General features: G+C 44.4%; 1 protein-coding gene and 1 pseudogene across 4 annotated transcripts in view; both read left to right on the forward strand.

Moving 5' to 3' along the window:
• The window catches only part of TTC23L (tetratricopeptide repeat domain 23 like), a 58572-nt gene that overhangs the window by 7498 nt on the left and 34037 nt on the right, over positions 1–17037 (forward strand). For all 4 annotated transcript variants that reach the window (XM_025923760.2, XM_086676814.1, XM_086676820.1 and 1 more), the window contains exons 4-6: positions 2659–2782; positions 13491–13647; positions 15126–15251. In XM_025923760.2, the coding sequence (XP_025779545.2) occupies positions 2659–2782; positions 13491–13647; positions 15126–15251 (407 nt within the window). The remainder of the gene's footprint in view (positions 1–2658; positions 2783–13490; positions 13648–15125; positions 15252–17037) is intronic.
• LOC112861858 (U6 spliceosomal RNA) lies at positions 14403–14500 on the forward strand (annotated as a pseudogene).

Consider the following 17037-nt stretch of genomic DNA (forward strand, 5'->3'; position numbering starts at 1 on the left):
GAGACAGACAAGTACCATCTGCCAGAGTCCAAGTATGGGTTTTTAAGGCTTCATAACTCTGTGGCCAGTTTAGATAATGACAAAGATTTAGATTTAGGAGTTAAACGAGCCCCACCCAGCGCTCACAGGCCCGAAGGGCAGGAGGGATGGCAGTAGGCGCAGACCTCTAGAGCCCACGTTGGTTATCTCCGTTTTGCCAGGGCAGGGAGTTTGAGGATGGATGAATGCAGAATGTCCAGAGCCCGGACAGCATGCGAGGGGGCTTTGTACTCCCGTTCCAGTGACTTTTCATGGTATTCTGCTTCCTCCTCAAAATGAAACTTAATAAATTCTGTGGTGAGCCCATGGAGAACTCTCAAAACTTCTGACGGAATGGGTGTTTTTAAAGCACGAAGGGGCCTGTGCTGTCACCCTCTCTGCATGTGTACGTACGTGTGAGCCAGGGGCAGGTGAGGCGGCAGGTGAGGAGGGACACAGGGATGAGGCGGCAGCTGGAACCCAGGGTGGTCTTGCCCAGAGCACCACGGTCAGTAGACACTAGAACCAGAGCTGAAACGCCAAGCTTTGAGTCTTTGAAGTGCTGCTTTCACCTCACCGGGAGATACAGGCTTGGTTTTGTCAGTCAGTGCAGCCATTTGATAGCTGTCTTTGTAAAGTCACTGAAATCTGTGACTCCAAAATGCAGTTCTGTGATTTCTTGGGGAGCTCTGCCTGTGAGTTCTACAAGCAGCAGGGGCTCTTTCCACCCCATCCCCTTCTCCTGGCTGATAAAGAGATGACTCATTCAGCGCATGTTGAATGAGCATCTCCTCTGAACTGGGCATACGGTAGTGAACATGAGGAATAAGCTTCTGTTCTCAAGGAGCTTCTATTTGGGGAGACAATTAATAGACAAAAAAATAACCATTAGTGCAATATCAGAGAGAGGTAAGTGCCATGAAGAAAAGAATAAAAGAAGTAATGGGATAGTAAGTGACGGGGGTGAGAGGCTGTTTTTAGATAAGATGTCAAGAAAGGCCTCTCTGAAGTGAACAAAATGAAAATGAAATGAGAAAGTGATTACGTATTCGAGCGTGCCAAGCGGGAAACAGTATGTGCAAAAGCCAAGTTAGAAATTAGTTTGCCATGTTCAGGAGCATCAGATAGGTTTTCAAATCCATGCTTATAATAATAATAGTAACAAACTATTTGGTCACCAGTGGAGGATGCTAGTGACTGAACTCATTACTTTGAAAGCTAGCAAATAAAGGGAAAGAATAAGTTGTGTATCTGTCCTTCTATTATAAACTGTATTATTGGGTAACCAAACAGGAGATGAGGGGAGGGTTGTCTGTAGAATTAATCCAGCTAACACATGAAGAAACACTGATAGAATTGGATATTGGCGTTTTATAACATTTTATGAGTGAATCCGTGTAGTTGTGCCAATAATCAGAAAAAAAGCCAACCAAACATAGGTGTCTTCTGATGGAAAAATGTATGAGAACTATGAAATAGTTTTGCTTAAAAAAAATAATAAAGCTAAAGTAAACCCAACTTTTTTTTAAAATTTTTTTAATGTTTATTTTTGAGAGAGAGGGAGACACAGAGCATGAGTAGGGGAGGGGCAGGGAGCAAGGGACACAGAATCTGAAGCAGGCTCCAGGCTTTGAGCTGTCAGCACAGAGCCCAATGTGGGGCTCGAACCCACAAACCAGACTTCGAGATCATGGCCTGAGCCAAAGTCATACGCTCAACCAGCTGAGCCACCCAGATGCCCAAGCAAACCCAACTTCTAAATCCAGCTACCAATATAAAGACAAGACAGGGAATGGAGGGACATGTTGAATGACACCATAAGAATGCATTCAAAAAGTTTACATGTTTGGAAAACAGAATTTACATGTTTGGGAAACACTATCATCCAAATGACCCAATTTCTTCAACATATAATTTTCAGTAAAAAGAACTAGAGGTGGAAATGGAACCTACAGAGGAATGAGACTCAGGAGACTGATCTCTATGTGCAGACAGGCAAATTATCAAAAAAATACTAGATTTATGAGGTAATTATTAGATTTATGAGATTATAGATATTTAACATTACAGAATTACTGTTAATGTTTTGGTGAGAGTGATTTTCTGGTTATGTGTCTAAGTCTGTGTCTTTTGGAGATACTTATGAGATATGAAATGATTTAATACTGATTTTCTTCAAAATAATAGGGTGGGTGGATAAGAAGGATGGATATGAAACAAGACTGACCATGAGTAGATACCTCATGAAGCGAAGTGAGCCATTCTCCATGCTATTTTTGTATATGGCTGACGTTTTTCACAATAAAAGGCTAAAGGAAGTCACTCTGGCTGTGATGTGAAAAGCAGACTGGGGGAAGGGGGACAGGAGTGGAAGCAGGGGTGGCTGTCATGGTCAGCCAGGTAAAAGGTGAGGGTGGCTTGAGCCAGGTACTCATGGCAGAAATGAGGAGAAGAGCTTGGTTTAAGGACTTAGGAATAAGGGACAGTCAGCAGGCCCTGTTGGAGTGGGTGTGGGACGGGAAGGGAGGAGAAGAGACAAAGACAACAGGTGAATTCAGTCCTACATTCCCATGAGAAGAGAGTGGGCTGGAGCTGTCCCTTCTTTCCAAAAAAACATACTGACTGATTTGCTGTCTGCAGAATATCCAAGCAAACAAGGAGCTGATTCGCTGTGTCATCCTTTCTCGGATTATTTTTGGGGAAGAACACTGGAAATGTGCACAGGCTCTGGCCAGCCTGGCTTATGGCTACCTGACACTGAGAGGTACTTGGTTTCCCCAGCTGGGTCTGGGTGGGCCAGCTCGTGAGAGCCAAACTAAGCCAACCCACAGCCGTGGTGGGGGTGGGGATGACTGGGGGAGAGTCCTTCCTGCCCCCAACTCACACCTCCTCAGGAGGTGGGAAAGTCCGTGGATGAGGCAGTGTGTCAGGGATCTTAGAAATAATGATGATAATGATGATAGTTAATTTACTGAGTACTTAGCATGTGCCAAGCTAGTCTCATTTAGTCCTCCTAATATCCCTTGGAGGGAAATACGCTTATCATCATCCGTAGTTTACAGATGAGGGCACTGAGGCACAGGGGGCAGAGGACAATATCACGGGTTCCAGCCACAGGTCCACGGGGGAAGGACAGGCGATTATGTACGCTCAACATCAGGGTGGCAGACACAGTAACAGGACCTGAATTCCATGGACAGCCCTCAAGTTCCTGGAAGATCTGCTGAGGAAAAGACAGTCCTCATCCTAGAGAAATGAAGCTTCTGGAAGGTATTCTGTACAGAGGAACAGGATAGGAATGCATTTGCTAAAACTGAAACCTAAGTGTAAGATCCACAAGGGCAGGAATTTTGCAGTAGAGGCTCAGGAAATATTTGTTCAGACGGACTGAGGCCAAAACACATCTCTGGAACTGAGGACACAGTCAGCTCAGGGCTCTGTGCCCCTTGGCCAGCCACGTCCTCCTGCAGGGACATCTCTACCATGGATCTCTTTGTACAAACTCACATGTGCTTTGTTTAAAAATGCCTCTGTCCCTGAAACAGAAGCTCCATGAGAGCAGGGACTGGTCTCATGTACAGTGCCTGGTGTACAGTGTGGATCAGCAGATGTTACCACTGGGTAGAACTGAGCCTCTGGCCCGGGGCTTTTTCACGTACCCCTTGGACCTGAGTCTTCAGGTGGGGCATAGCTTACGTAAGTGAGTGACTTAAGGTCTTGAGAGATTTGAGCGCTCCAGGGGAAGGGAAGCAATATGCCTGGGCCATAATGAGCCTGGATATCAAAAATCAGAGCTTTTGGAAAAGTTGAAATGGAATCCAATTTATTAACCACTATCATAAATTCTGTTAAACTCAGAACGTGTGTTCCTTCTTAGGGCTCCTTGGGCCCTTTTGAGCTCATGTTTTACATGAAACTTTAGATTCATTGACTACTGATGTGGCAAGCCCATGAGTGGTTGACACTGGGGCCAGTGAGGTCACAGGCTCCTTTAGGCCTTAGAACACATCTGTTGTGTTCTGAGAGAAGGCCGGCGTGGCTAAAGACAGGAGGGGGTCCTCACTTACTGGCAGAACGGCAGCCACTTCTCTGTGAGATTTAAGAGACGCCAGGAAGGTCTTCAGCAAAAGGCAATTTTCTTCTAGAGCTACACTGTTCTTCATTTGGAATTTCTCTATTTCATCCTCATAAACGTGTTGCCTTCATGATAACAGTCACATTTTAGTTTTGTGCCACTTCAACACTTAGAGAATTCCTGTTCTAAGTCTGGTGGCACTGTGGTAGGCACCAGGGATACATAAATGAATACTGGTATTCTATAAGCATACAGAGATCTTATAATAGGCAGGAACAAGTTATAATAGAGGCGGGAACAAAGTTCTGGAGAAACAAATGAGGCAGGTGAGTGCTTCTGCCACTGGAGAGGGAAATCAGGGAAGGCTGCAGAAAGAAGGTGACATTTGTCCTGTCTTTGACAGAGGAGTACAAGTTTTCCAAGTAGATTTCGAGAGGAGTGGTAGAGAACACAGAGTTGGGCCTCCGTATGTGTTGATCTGAGGAGATGGAGTGAAAGGGTGTTTTATTCTCTATGAAACTACTTTCACGGAACACTGTAGTTTCCCCTTGGACCAAGAAGTTAGGGTAGAGCAGGAGACACCTTAGGACAGACAGGTCATGTCTGGTAATAGGACTGGAAAGTTAAGTTGGCCCCATGTATCAAGGACTTTAGGGAATTATTAAAAGTTTCTGAGGGAGGGGCCCCTGGGTGGCTCAGTGGGTTGAGCATCCGACTTCCACTCAGGTCATGATCTCACCCTCATGGGTTCGAGCCCCGCGTCGGGCTCTGTGCTGACACCTCAGAGCCTGGAGCCTTGCTTTGGATTCTGTGTCTCCCTCTCTCTCTGCCCCTCCCCCACTCCCTCTCTCTCTCCCTCTCTCTCTCCCTCTCTCTCTCTCTCTCTCTCTCTTTCAGAATAAATAAACATAATAATAAATTTTAAAAAAAGTTTCTGACTGAGGTGGTGACATAATCAAGCTTCTGTTAGAGACTCTGGAGGATGGGTTGGATTGATAGAAAAAGTAGAGGTGCAGATCAGTTAGGCCTCTATCCTGCCCAGACAGGAGTCAATGAAGGCACTGGCCACAGCAGTTGGAATGCAGAAGAAATGACTCAGAAGTGGTGGTGTTTAGTGGGCAATTCTACTTGGAGCGAGAAGCTGAGGGAAGAGCTGAGGTTGCACAGGGCATGACCTGGACGGTTAGCTGAAATGGAGAACTAGAGGGGAAGAGCAGGCGTATAGGGGAAGGAGGAAGAGGATGCCGAGTCTGGTTTCAGACAGGCTGGATCTCAGCCAGCGTGAGGTACTCAGGGAACATCATGGTGGGATGGTCAGTAGGCAGCTGAGGAGTGGAGCTCGGGCTCAGGAAAGATGTCGGCTTGGGAGGGTTAGCACACAGGAGCAAGTTGAGGCCATAAGAGCGGATGAGCTTGATCAGCAAAAGGATGTAGAAAGAGAGGGAAAGAAGGCAGAGGAGAGAAGATAGGAGGATGAGAGCATCGGGAAGGTCCGCGGAAGCAGAGTCGGCAAAGGAAATAGAAGAGTCAGGAGGGGCCGTGTCGGAGAAAGGGTTTCAAAAAGAAGTGCAGTGTCAGGTGGCAGAGGGAGGTCAGATGACATGTGGGCTGAAGAGAGACCCATGGATTTGGCTGGCAGGTGGCAGATCACTGGCATTTGCTTTGGCACCGACAGGGACACTCTTGGGCCCTGGGAGAGCCCAGACTCAGTGAGACTGTCTAGGAGACTTGCTGAACCTGAGACTTGAAGTGATGGCGGCTCGAACTGGAGGGGAAGCCCCACGAGTGTTTGAAGGGGACATTTGTCTGAACGTGGGCCAGGCCACAGTTCCCTCCCTTTGTTGGGAGAGGTTATGGTGGTAGGTCTGTGGAAGGAAGTTGGTCGTCATCTTCTGAAATCAACCCATTCCATGAACGGTCACAAACGGACTCTGAGTTTTACTTTTCCAGTTAGGTTCCAGGCTGAGTCAAGATAGGTGAGTCAGTCCTATCACAAAAGATGGTGAGAACACCATCCTTTTTTCCTCGATTTACAGTTCTTCCTGTCACACGAATGGTGAACCACATTTGGGGTAGTATGTTGGAGGGAGGAAAAAAAGTTTTCCCGTAAAGGAAGGTTTTGTTGATTTTTCCTTGATGGGAAAAGCAACTTCCTGATTAGACCAAGTGCCTATGCAGTTTAACAGTGCCCAGCCTTGAACCCAGACTTTCTGAAACCTAGCCTAGAATTTTTCCAGAATAGATTATGATCGTGACCTTTTCTTGAGAAAAACCTCCTATTTCAGTTATAATATTTACCCAGTCTCTTTACTTTAACTCTTTTTAAAGCCTGCGGTCCACGGAATAAACCAACCAAAGCTTTGAGAAATCACAAACCTTCAAGAGGGATGAAGTCTTGCTGAGCTCCACTTAGTTTTGTTGTCATTAATCCTCAGCTGCTGTAAAATGGGTGGAATTTATGAGCCAGCCTTCTGTGTAGGTGGGATGTATGCATCTGTGAGTGTTCATGCTTCACTGCACATGTGTGTTTTACAGCCTTCAGACCTTCTTGCCTCATTTCCCTGTGAGCCTCTTCCAGAATTGGTTTTGGGGGGGGGGGGTGTCAAGCCCAAGGGCCGACTTCTCTCAATAAACAGTCTTCCAGTGAGTATTTACTGAGAGACTTACATATTTGAAATACCATGAAGAGCATGTTGGGAAATTTAAGGTAGAGAAGGCACAGTCTTTGCCCCAAAGAACTTACCACCTCGTGTGGAAGGTGAACTACATACAGACATAGTTATGACAGAAGGCACCAGAAGTCAAATGCCATGTAAGTGATTTAAATACAGGGCTTTGGGGAAGTTGGGTGGAATCATTTCTGACTGAGGTGGTAAGTGGTAGACTCAGAGGGCAGGGGTCATTCAGGAAGACCCTTAAAGAATGTGCAGAGCTTGGGCAGAAGGAAGGGGTGGCCTTCTGGTGAAGAACGGAGGCTGGAGGGACAGCACAATGTGTATCTTTGAAAGCAGTGAGCAGGCTGTTGGGGTGAACCTGGAAAAGAGGGTGTGTTTGCAGACTGTGGTGGGTTTTATATATAGGCTAAGGAATTTGTGATTTGTTTGGTAGGCAAGGAGGACTCCTGGAGATTTTTCCAGCAAGGAGATGAATGAAGCAAAGTGTGCTTTTAGAAAGGTTAATCTAGCAATGATGCCAGAAGGTAAGCTATCCAGTCATCTAGGTGTATGTAGTAATAATGTGCTAGTGAAGTGACAAGTGGGATGATGAGAAGGTAAGGATTTAAGAGTCTCTGAAGGACAGATGCATTTATCTTTTATCTTCTTGGGACTTTTTCTTGAATACATACTTATAACATATGGATAAGATCATGCTTGGCAGCACTATTTATTGTCGTAAAAGATTGGAAAAAAACAGTGCCCTCACCACTAGAGGACTAATACCCACGGCAGGTTAAATGCAGCTTTAAAAAGGGCATGAGGAAGTGCCATATACTACTAGGAAAAAAGCTCCTGGATGCATCGTTAGGCAAAAGAGAATGTGCAACATATGCCTCATTTTGTGAGAAAAAAAGAAGGGGAGAGAGAGAATCTGTGTTTATATTTACATAAACACTGAAGGATACACAAGACAGAAGCAAAAACAAATTACCTAGTGGGGGATTGCAGTGAAAGGGAAGATTAGAAGTGAGGCCCCTCAACATTGACCTTCTCATACAATTTTAACTTTTGAACTGTGGAAATGTATTATCTATTCAAATATAACCGTTAAGCTTTTTTTTTTAAGTTTATTTATTTATTTTGAGAGAGAGAGGAGCAGAGAGAGAGGGAGAGAGAGAGAATCTCAAGCAGGCTCCATGCTGTCAGTGCGGAGCCTGATATGGGGCTCGAACTCATGAACCGTGAGACTGTGACCTGAGCTGAAACCAAGAGTCGGGTACTTAACCAACTGAGCCACCCAGGTGCTCCCTCAAATATAGCCTTTAAAAAAAAGGCTGTGAAGGAAGAATTGGCAGGATGTGATGTTCAATTAGGGGTTGAGGAGAATTGAGGCCCAAAGATGACCATGAAGGTCCAGCCCCAGCAGGTGCCACTTACAGAGGGAAGTAGGTCAGGGACAGGAGTGCACTGGGGAGAGGAGTGGTGTATCCAGGTTTTGGTGATTCTGAATTGCAGTAGAGAAATCCACTAGCACGTTTTTGGGGCACCTTGGTGGCTCAGTTAGTTGGGCGGCTGACTTCGGCTCAGGTCATGATCTCGTGGTCTGTGAGTTTGAGCCCCGCATCAGGCTCTGTGCTGACAGCTCAGAGCCCGGAGCCTGCTTCAGATTCTGTGTCTCCCTCTCTCTCTCTGCCCCTCCCACACTCACGTTCTGTCTCTCTCTCTCTTTCAAAAATAAATAAACATTGAAAAAATTTTTTTTAGAAATCCACTAGCACATGTTTACCTGGTGCTGGAAATTTGGGACTAGAACTTGGGAGGACAGGAGGAGAGTCGCAAGCATGGAGGAGTGTTTGAGGGCAGACCTGGGAAGGGGACGTGGAAAGTTGTAAGCTTGGAGGCCAAGGTGGAAGTGCTAGGAATTGCTCAGACTTCCAAGAGGGAAAGAGAAGAAAAGGAAGACACTGAAAGACAGACCCTTAGAGCAAAGAGTTATTAGCAAGTTATTAGTTATCAGCAAGAGTTATTAGCAAGGAAGCAATTAGAGAAGGTTTAGAAAGGAGAACTGGGTTGGTGCAGTGTCCTAGGGGCCAAGAGGAGAAGCCAAGCAGCTAAGAGTGTCTGAGAAACTGTGACTGGATTTATTTAGTAGGAGGTCTTTGGGGGCCTGAGGAGAAAAGTGCCAGCAGAGTGGTTGGAGCAAAAGCCAGATCCCAGGCACGAAGGGACTGCGTGGGGGCCTGGGCCCTGCATACTGAAAGGAACAAGAGAAAAGTGGAGAGTAACTGGCCGAGCCAAAAAAGTCATGTGAAGATGATTTTAGAAGAGGAAGATTGTACAGTGAGGAAAAAGCCCTTTAGTGAGAGCATTTGAAGGTTTTAAAAAAGAGGCGATTGATGGAATGGGATTCAGGAGTCGACACGAGAGAGCACAGAGCCTTTGCAGGGCACCATGTGAAGGCTGCCGTATGGTGGGCTAGAGCATGGGCCGGAGGTGGGACCCTAGTGCCAGCAGACCTGGGGACGAGCCTAAGGAGCCTAGCGCTTCAGCGGGTGAGCAAAGGGCAGGCACAGAACAACAAGGTGCTTGTCACCTAGTGGGGAAGTGTTGGCAAGAGTTCAGGAAGAAGAATGTAAGTGCATAGATAAGCGGTTTCCTGATATTTTGCTTATTATTAATAAAGCAGTAAATTAGCCCGTTATTGCTGAGACCTTCTAGGTATCCCGGGCTCTATTATTACAAGTGCCGTAAAATACAGAAAAAAAGAAGCGTAAGTTATGAACTCTACCTTCTCTGTCTAGTTGGTAAAAAAACAAAAACAAAAACAACCCACACTGATACAGGGATAACAGGGAATGATAAAAACCAGGTGACCTGACCTGCAGGAAACCTCATGCCTGCCTGCAATGAGATTGTATTTGAGAATGCAGCCTTTTCCAGGGATTCTGTAAGCAGCTCTATGAAAAATGTCCAAAGCAAGGGCACATTTAATAAATGGCTTCAGAGAATGGACGCTGGTAGTAGGAAGAGGAGGAGTAATTTTCTCAAATTCATTTCGTTGCTATGTGCCAGGCACCATTTATTTTCATGAATTAATTACATTCTTACAAGAACCCTACAGGGTAGAAAGTATTTTCATTAACATTTTATAGGTGAATAAACTGCAGCATAGATAAAGTAACTTGTTCAAGGCCACAGGGATAGTAGGAAGTGGCTGAGGCAAGATTGGTATCTGGGAAGTCTGGCCGTAGGCTGACTTCTTAAATATAGATGATGATCAAAGGTGACAGCAGCAACTCCAAAGACTGGGTGTCTCCGAGCAGATTCCCTCTGGCCTGAGTCAGAATAACAGACATCAGTTGTGGAATCACATCCCAAACTAAAGCAAAATGCTTTGATATGTTTGGTGGACAATACTGGGACCCATTTCCAATTCATCAACATCCCCTGTAATTTCTGAATCTCAGGCTCCAGGAACAGGTCTGATTTTTCCCTCTGTAATTGCCGAACTGTTGGTGCAGGGAGAAGGATGGTGTCCTTGGCTTGGAAGAAGGGCAAGTAAAGGAAAATGACTTGGTCTCTCAGAGTTGACATTGGAACTAGGGAGATGGGGCTTGGAGTTCAAGAACAAGATCATCACTCTGTGAGCCTCCTCCAGAGAGGGTTGACATGAGACTCATACATATACATCTATGCAGTGTTATCTTTACATCGAAGAGGGTGTTCTTGAAATCAGTAAAATGCGAATTTATTTCAAATTATTATTGACACTGATTCATAGTACTTTTTGTCATCATGAATTTTCTCACATAGGAAGTGCCAGAAAAATATCACAAAGTGAGTTTTTTTTTTAACATGAGACGAGCTCTTTCATAGTTGAAAATATCGGAAAACATTTGTTTAGAGCAGTGATCTCTTAAACTCTTGAGAATTAGCTCCCTTATCACTACAAAAAATTTGAGTACTCTCCATGTGTGTGTATTTATGATAAGTTATGGTAGTAGTATTAATATCTTATATAATATACATTCATAAAAACAGAAAACAAAAATTTTAAAAATAGAGACATTTAGTTTTTTTCCCTACATCATTATGGCATCTTGCAAACTGTAGGGCTACATGCACCCCACTTTGGAGACCAGAATGGATTCTGGGAACAGTAAAGGAGTGACTTTTTCCTTTGGGGTTGACTTTAAGGAGCCAATTTATTATTTTATGTTATTTTTTTTGAAATAAAAAAAAATGTTTATTTATTTATTTTGAGAGACAGAGAGAATGTGAGCAGGAGAGGGGCAGAGAGAGCGGGAGAGAGAGAGAATCCCAAGCAGGCTGTACACTGTAGCTCAAAGCCTGACATGGGGCTTGAACTCATGAACTGTGAGATCACGACCTGAGCTGAAATCTAGAGCCGGACGCTTAACCGACTGAGCCATGCAGGTGCCCCTAATGAGCCATTTTAAATTGAGATCCGTGTTCAGTTTGTTTAAACCCAGTGGTTACACAGCTCAGCTTTTTCATCAGAAGGACCACACCGTGGGGCATGATAAAGTGGAGAAGAGGAACCCGATAATTGATTGGCTGCTGAACTTAGAGGAAAAGTATTCCTCTGGGGGTTTCACAGCCATAACTGGACACTTAGGTGGGGGTGGCTGGCAGGGCAGACTTGCAAAGCCTCGGAACTATTTTCTCATTAGTTTCCCATTCAGGAGCCCAGAAGCAGCATTGTGCTGATTCAGGGGTGGTTTTCAGTGGCTCAGCCAGCTTCACTTTGCTCCTTCCTACAGACAGAGGGAAGCATCTAGATTGGGTTCCTTCACTTCTTGCTGACACACTTCCAAGGGCCTGTGTGGTTGTAGAAACAGCCTATTTGATAAAAAGACTTCCTTAGTTTCCAGTTTTATTGTCTTTTCTGATGTCCTTGGCAGGTTTTTCTGTAGCTGCTCCCTTCTTCAAGACTTATAAAGACTTCCCATTACCCACCAGATCAAATCCAGCCTCCTCAACTTGGCATCCAAGATTCCATTTTTCCCATCCAATTCACATGTTGGGTGTCTTTACATTTAAATCTCCCTTTCAGTCAGGCTGGTCTCCTTACTGCCTTCCCTGGTGCTCCTACATGCCCCCACCCCACCCCACCAGCATATGCATGCACACGGGTGTGCCTGTGTGCATGCACGTGCACACACACACACACACACACACACACACACACACACACACGCTTGCCTATTCTGTCTTTATGGCCTCGGGCTGTTTACTACAAGTGGAAACCCCTCCTCATTCTTCTCTATCAGTCAAACTACCTACTCTTCAAAGTAAGATGAGTCCCACCTCTTTTATAAAGATTTTACTAAGTGCTTTTCTGAGTGTGGTCTTTAGACAGCCTGCATCAGTATCACCTAGGATGGTTGTTATGAATGTAAATCCTTTCTTCTCACCTCAGAACCTGTCAACCATAACTACTGGAAACAAGACTCAGGAATCTGCATTTTCACAGGGTGTTTATGAAGTGCAGTGCAATTTGAGGGGTGCTATTACCTGGTAAATTAGGGCACAGCCATCTCTTTGGCCACAGACTCCATTTATCTCTTGAGACCTACAGAACAGGAACCTCTGAGTGTTCTACAAAGACTTCTTGGCTTCCAGGTCCCTTTTAGGGCTCTCCCAGGGAAGCTTTGTTCCCCCTACCTTGTAGCGACTCATTAAGGAGGTCCTGCACATGGAATGTATGAGGGCCACAGGCCTCAAGACCTTTCAAGATCATCTTTGTGGCCTTTCATTCTACCTGTACTGTGAAAACAGGCTCTAAGGGCCAGAGGCAGAGCGGACTGAGGGATGGGGCTGTGAAGTGAGAATTACGGGTGCGGTGGGCCTAGCTGGCAGGGGTGAGTATGTTTACCAACCTGCAGAGAGGAGAGCTGAACGTGAACACCAGCCCTAACTGTCTTCAGTAGAGCAGAGGAGATAATGTTCTAGGATAATATGTTCTCTGCTGGCCTTTCTCTTTTCTCTGGAGCTACTCTTTTCCCATCAGGGATCCCTTTGTCTTCTTAGTGAGGGCCTCACTGCCTTTAGCAATTAGAGTGTGTGTGTGTGTGTGTGTGTGTGTGTGTGTGTGTGTGTGTGACCAATTAGCCTATCCAGCCTCATCTTGGATTGAAAAAAAAAATCCCCAGATGGAAGTAATTGTATTCATAAGCCCTTGTATTTTTAGAATGCCTTTTCCAGAAAGCTCAAAGCGTAGCACTCTGTGGCCTAACCTAGTTTGTTCCTGGACTAGCTCCAGGTGTTTGGTAAAGGCACAGCTTCTATAATTATTGTCATTTTACATTTGGAGGATGGAGAAGCTTTGTGGGTTGAAAAGGTCACATGGCATTAACGGCAGGATTGGGAACAGGATACTCAGCTTCTACTCCTGGTCTACTAGTGATTTCCAGACTGGACCCCAGATAAATGCTCTGATGGCTGCATAAGAAGCACTTGTGGAATTAATTAAAAATATAGATTGCTGGACTCTATTCGTCTAGAGATTCCAACTCAGTAGGTCTGGGGTGGGGCCCAGGAATCTATATTCTCTACAGGCATTCCAGATCATTCTGATGCGCAGCCAGCTTTGGAAACTAATACTATAGAGCACACGACAGACACACTACCCACCTATTTCCTCCCAGAAATGTCTTTCACTGAAACATGACTTTTTAATGTTTTTCTTCTTGCCACCCACCCTCAAACTTCCCCAGGCCTCCCAGCTCAGGCCAAGAAACATGCTGAATCTGCCAGGAGCACGCTGCTGACCTGGAAGGAAAACACGACCTCAAACACGGAAAAAAAGGAAATCCTGGAAGCTCTGGTCATGCTGTACTACACCATGGGGGTGGCCTGGCTCCTACAGAACCAATATCCTTCCTTTCCTGGCTGGGCCTGTGATCAGAGCTTGGGGCGGGGGGGGGGGGTTGGGAGCACATGTCCCCAGGCGGGTCGTCTCACCTAGGAGCAGGGGAGATTGAACCAGGCTTCACAGCTCTATTCTGACATCCAGAGCCCCCTGCAAGCTTCTTATCTTCATCTAGAAGGGTATGAATATTCCTCCTGTATCTGTTCATATAAACTCTGAGTTGAGCCATGAGAGGGGTCTCACTGGTGACCTGTCTCCAAGCCAGCTGAAAAGTTTTCGGAGTGTGTCCTGCTTGATTGAGCACCCAAGAAGACCAGTTTTAGCAGTGAGGACATGGGTGATAGTGGGTGGGGGGTGGTATAGGAGTGGGGAGAGCGGGTGGTAATTTAAAGCAATGTTTGTCAAACTAGGCAGCACCTGTAACCCCTGGGGAGCTTTAAGAATTATTGCTGTTTGGGTCCCACCCTCGAGATTTTGATTTAGTAGGTCTGGGGTTCATCTGTTTATTGAGATTTTTTAAAGTCCCCCAGGTGATTGTAACCTGCAGCCAGAAGTCTCTGATTTAATGGACTCTTGATCATTTTTGTTTTTCTGAAATGCTGTTGAGAATACTGCCATGAAGCTGGAGGCCAAGCAAAAAAGACAAAAGAAATAGTTCTCTATGTCCCCAGAGGCGGACCATTACTCTTCAAAAAGCGTGTGATTTTGACAGCCTTTTGGTACTATCTCTACTTGAAAACTGTGCATGGTATTTCGTGTTCACTATCGATCATACACTAAAGTTGGAACGATGCAGAGATTAGCGCGCCCCCGAACAAGGATGATATGCAAATTTATAAAGCATTCCATATTAAACAAAATTAACCATGAGTCTTCTTTGAGACCGTGTGTCCTTCATCTCTCCTCTTTACCACGTTCCCCTCTCTGCTTTTTTGGTCTTGGTACTCAACTTGTAAACACTGATTCGTTGCCTTTCTCTGTTATGCCTTTAGAAGGGGCTACTGACTATGTGGGAAATAGGATATTTGGGAATTAAGGGGATTTTCTTTCTTGCTGTTTGCCTTTTGCCAAAAATCTGTTTTGCTTGGACTTTCTAAATGATCCAGAAAGTCCCTTTCAGCAGAATTAGTTCCTCTCTTTTACCATTCACAGGAAGCAACTTGGGAAAAGTGAGTATTATCACACCATGGATGCCTCTAAAGGAAATCTAGCATAATTTACAGTTTCTGTTCGCTTCTCCAAATGCTCACCACCCACCACAGCCCTGGATTCAGGCTACTGCCATGAGAAACCCAGGTCTCTGTTTATTTTCTAAAGAATTCTTGACAACATATACATATAGAAAATAAAGAACATAGTAAAGTGCCTGTTTTTCAAATTCTGCTTCATTTTCCCAAGTGGCCCTTTTGTTTACTTATCAACCGTTGTCCCTGGGAAGTGGGGGAGTTTGTGTGCCTAGCATTTTCCTTGACTGTTTCACTGGCAGAGAGGCTTATTTCAACCTGCAGAAGGCAGAGAGAAACATGAAGGAGCTGAAAGAATTATGTGAGGGAAGTGTTCACAGATTACAAGTCTCGGAGAAAGACCTGACAATTGCTTTGGGCAGGTAAGATCTGGGCTTTGAGAGGCTTAGGCTTTTGTGAATGAGGCCCGGTATCACATGATTGTTCTGTGCTCTTCTGTATAAGGGGAGAAAAAATACTCAGGGCAAAAAACCCAGATACTCAGATGGTGATAAAAGAGGCGTTTTATTTACCAAACGCACACACCATGGTCTAAGCTTTATGTGCAGTGCCCATTGAATTCTCATAGACAGCAGTGAGGTAGTTGGTGCAATTATTGTAGAGGGAGAGAGAGAGGAAACTGAGGCTGAGATTAAACAAACTGTCCACGGTGACAAGTGTTGGATCCATGGTCTGAACTCATGGACTCCTCGCCCTTATTCTGTCTTTCACACCTACTCTCAAATTATGTCTTTTTCTAAATCGCCACCTACTTTTGTCATGAAGCATGGTATCTTAAAAGACAAGGAAAGAGTACTTAATGAAGACCGTTTGTTTATTGGAAGCCCATGAAGGCTATGCACGGCACATGCATTTTTAAGGAAAGTTCTGTTCCATATGGAAACCAAGTACTTGGGATGTGTTCAAGCCAGAACAAGACTTAACTGGTTTGCAGTTGAGTTAGGTATCCTCAGAGAGAATCACAGTATTTACATATAAGAGTGGGCCCAGCAGATTATCAGGGGAAAAAAAGAATAATAAAAGGTTTACTGTTCCTTAGATTTTTAAGATATCTGCACATCCACAATCTGGTTCCAAAACTGTAAACACTTGGCATGGTAGAGTCGATGACGGAATGGTAAGTAAATGAAATACATGAGTCATGCCTACCTGCTCTAAACAACCATGAACCTAGAAATCAAATGGGAAATGGTGGGGAGGTGTTTGAATGCCCAACGTTAGATCAAACTATTGATATAAGTCCACGGAGCCATAAATTAGAGTCTAGTGAATGTCTGCTGCTGTCACATGGGTCAGTGGCTAAGGTTTTTGTGCCGTATGTGAAAGATAGCCTTGTTCCTTTTTCAGAATAAATACTAGTGCGTATTTCACTCATTCATTCTACAATATTTATTTAGTATCTATTTTGTACCTGCACTGTTCTAAGTGTTGGAACAGTGTAACTATCTCCAAGAACTATTCTAAGTGTGCTACGTCATTTATTTAGTTCAATCCTCTACCGCAAGCTATGAGGTAGGTATTTTTGTTTTCATTTCACAGGTAAGAAAATTAAGGCACAGGAAGAGTAAGTAACTCAAGGTGACAGAATGACTAGTAGAAGATCCAACACAACAGATGGGTCTTCTTAATCCATAGCTCACCTTCTGTACTACATTGACTTATATTTCATATAGAGCAAATATCTAGTAAGGGCAAATCCCCTTTCTCATTTTAAAGGTAGGGAAAATACACTGTGATTGTTTAGGCCAGACAACTTGGCTAATATCTCCCTACAAGCTCTTGATGAGAGGCATTTTCATTCTGTAACTTCTGCTGTAATAGTCAAAGGAAATAGTGGTCTGATTGATCAAATATTTTTTCTGGAAAGAATTACCGGATAACATGCCAGTGCTCTTTTGATTGTTAATCCCAATCTTCAGAGGAAGGATGAATCTTTCAGTTTAAAATAAATTGTAACTTGTGGAATGCCTTATATAAAATAATTTCATATACATACATATTTTTTCCACTCTGGGAATACAAAGATGGAAGAAGCAAAGGGTGAGGGGAAGTAATATTGATTGTGTATCCACTATATGTTAAGTAATTTCATGTACAATTTTTTATCTAATCTTTATAACCTTGTAATTTAGGTATTCTTATCATTGT

The sequence above is a fragment of the Puma concolor genome, chromosome A1 (assembly GCF_028749965.1).
Source record: "Puma concolor isolate L17-30 chromosome A1, mPumCon1.1.hap2, whole genome shotgun sequence".
NCBI lineage: Eukaryota > Metazoa > Chordata > Mammalia > Carnivora > Felidae > Puma > Puma concolor.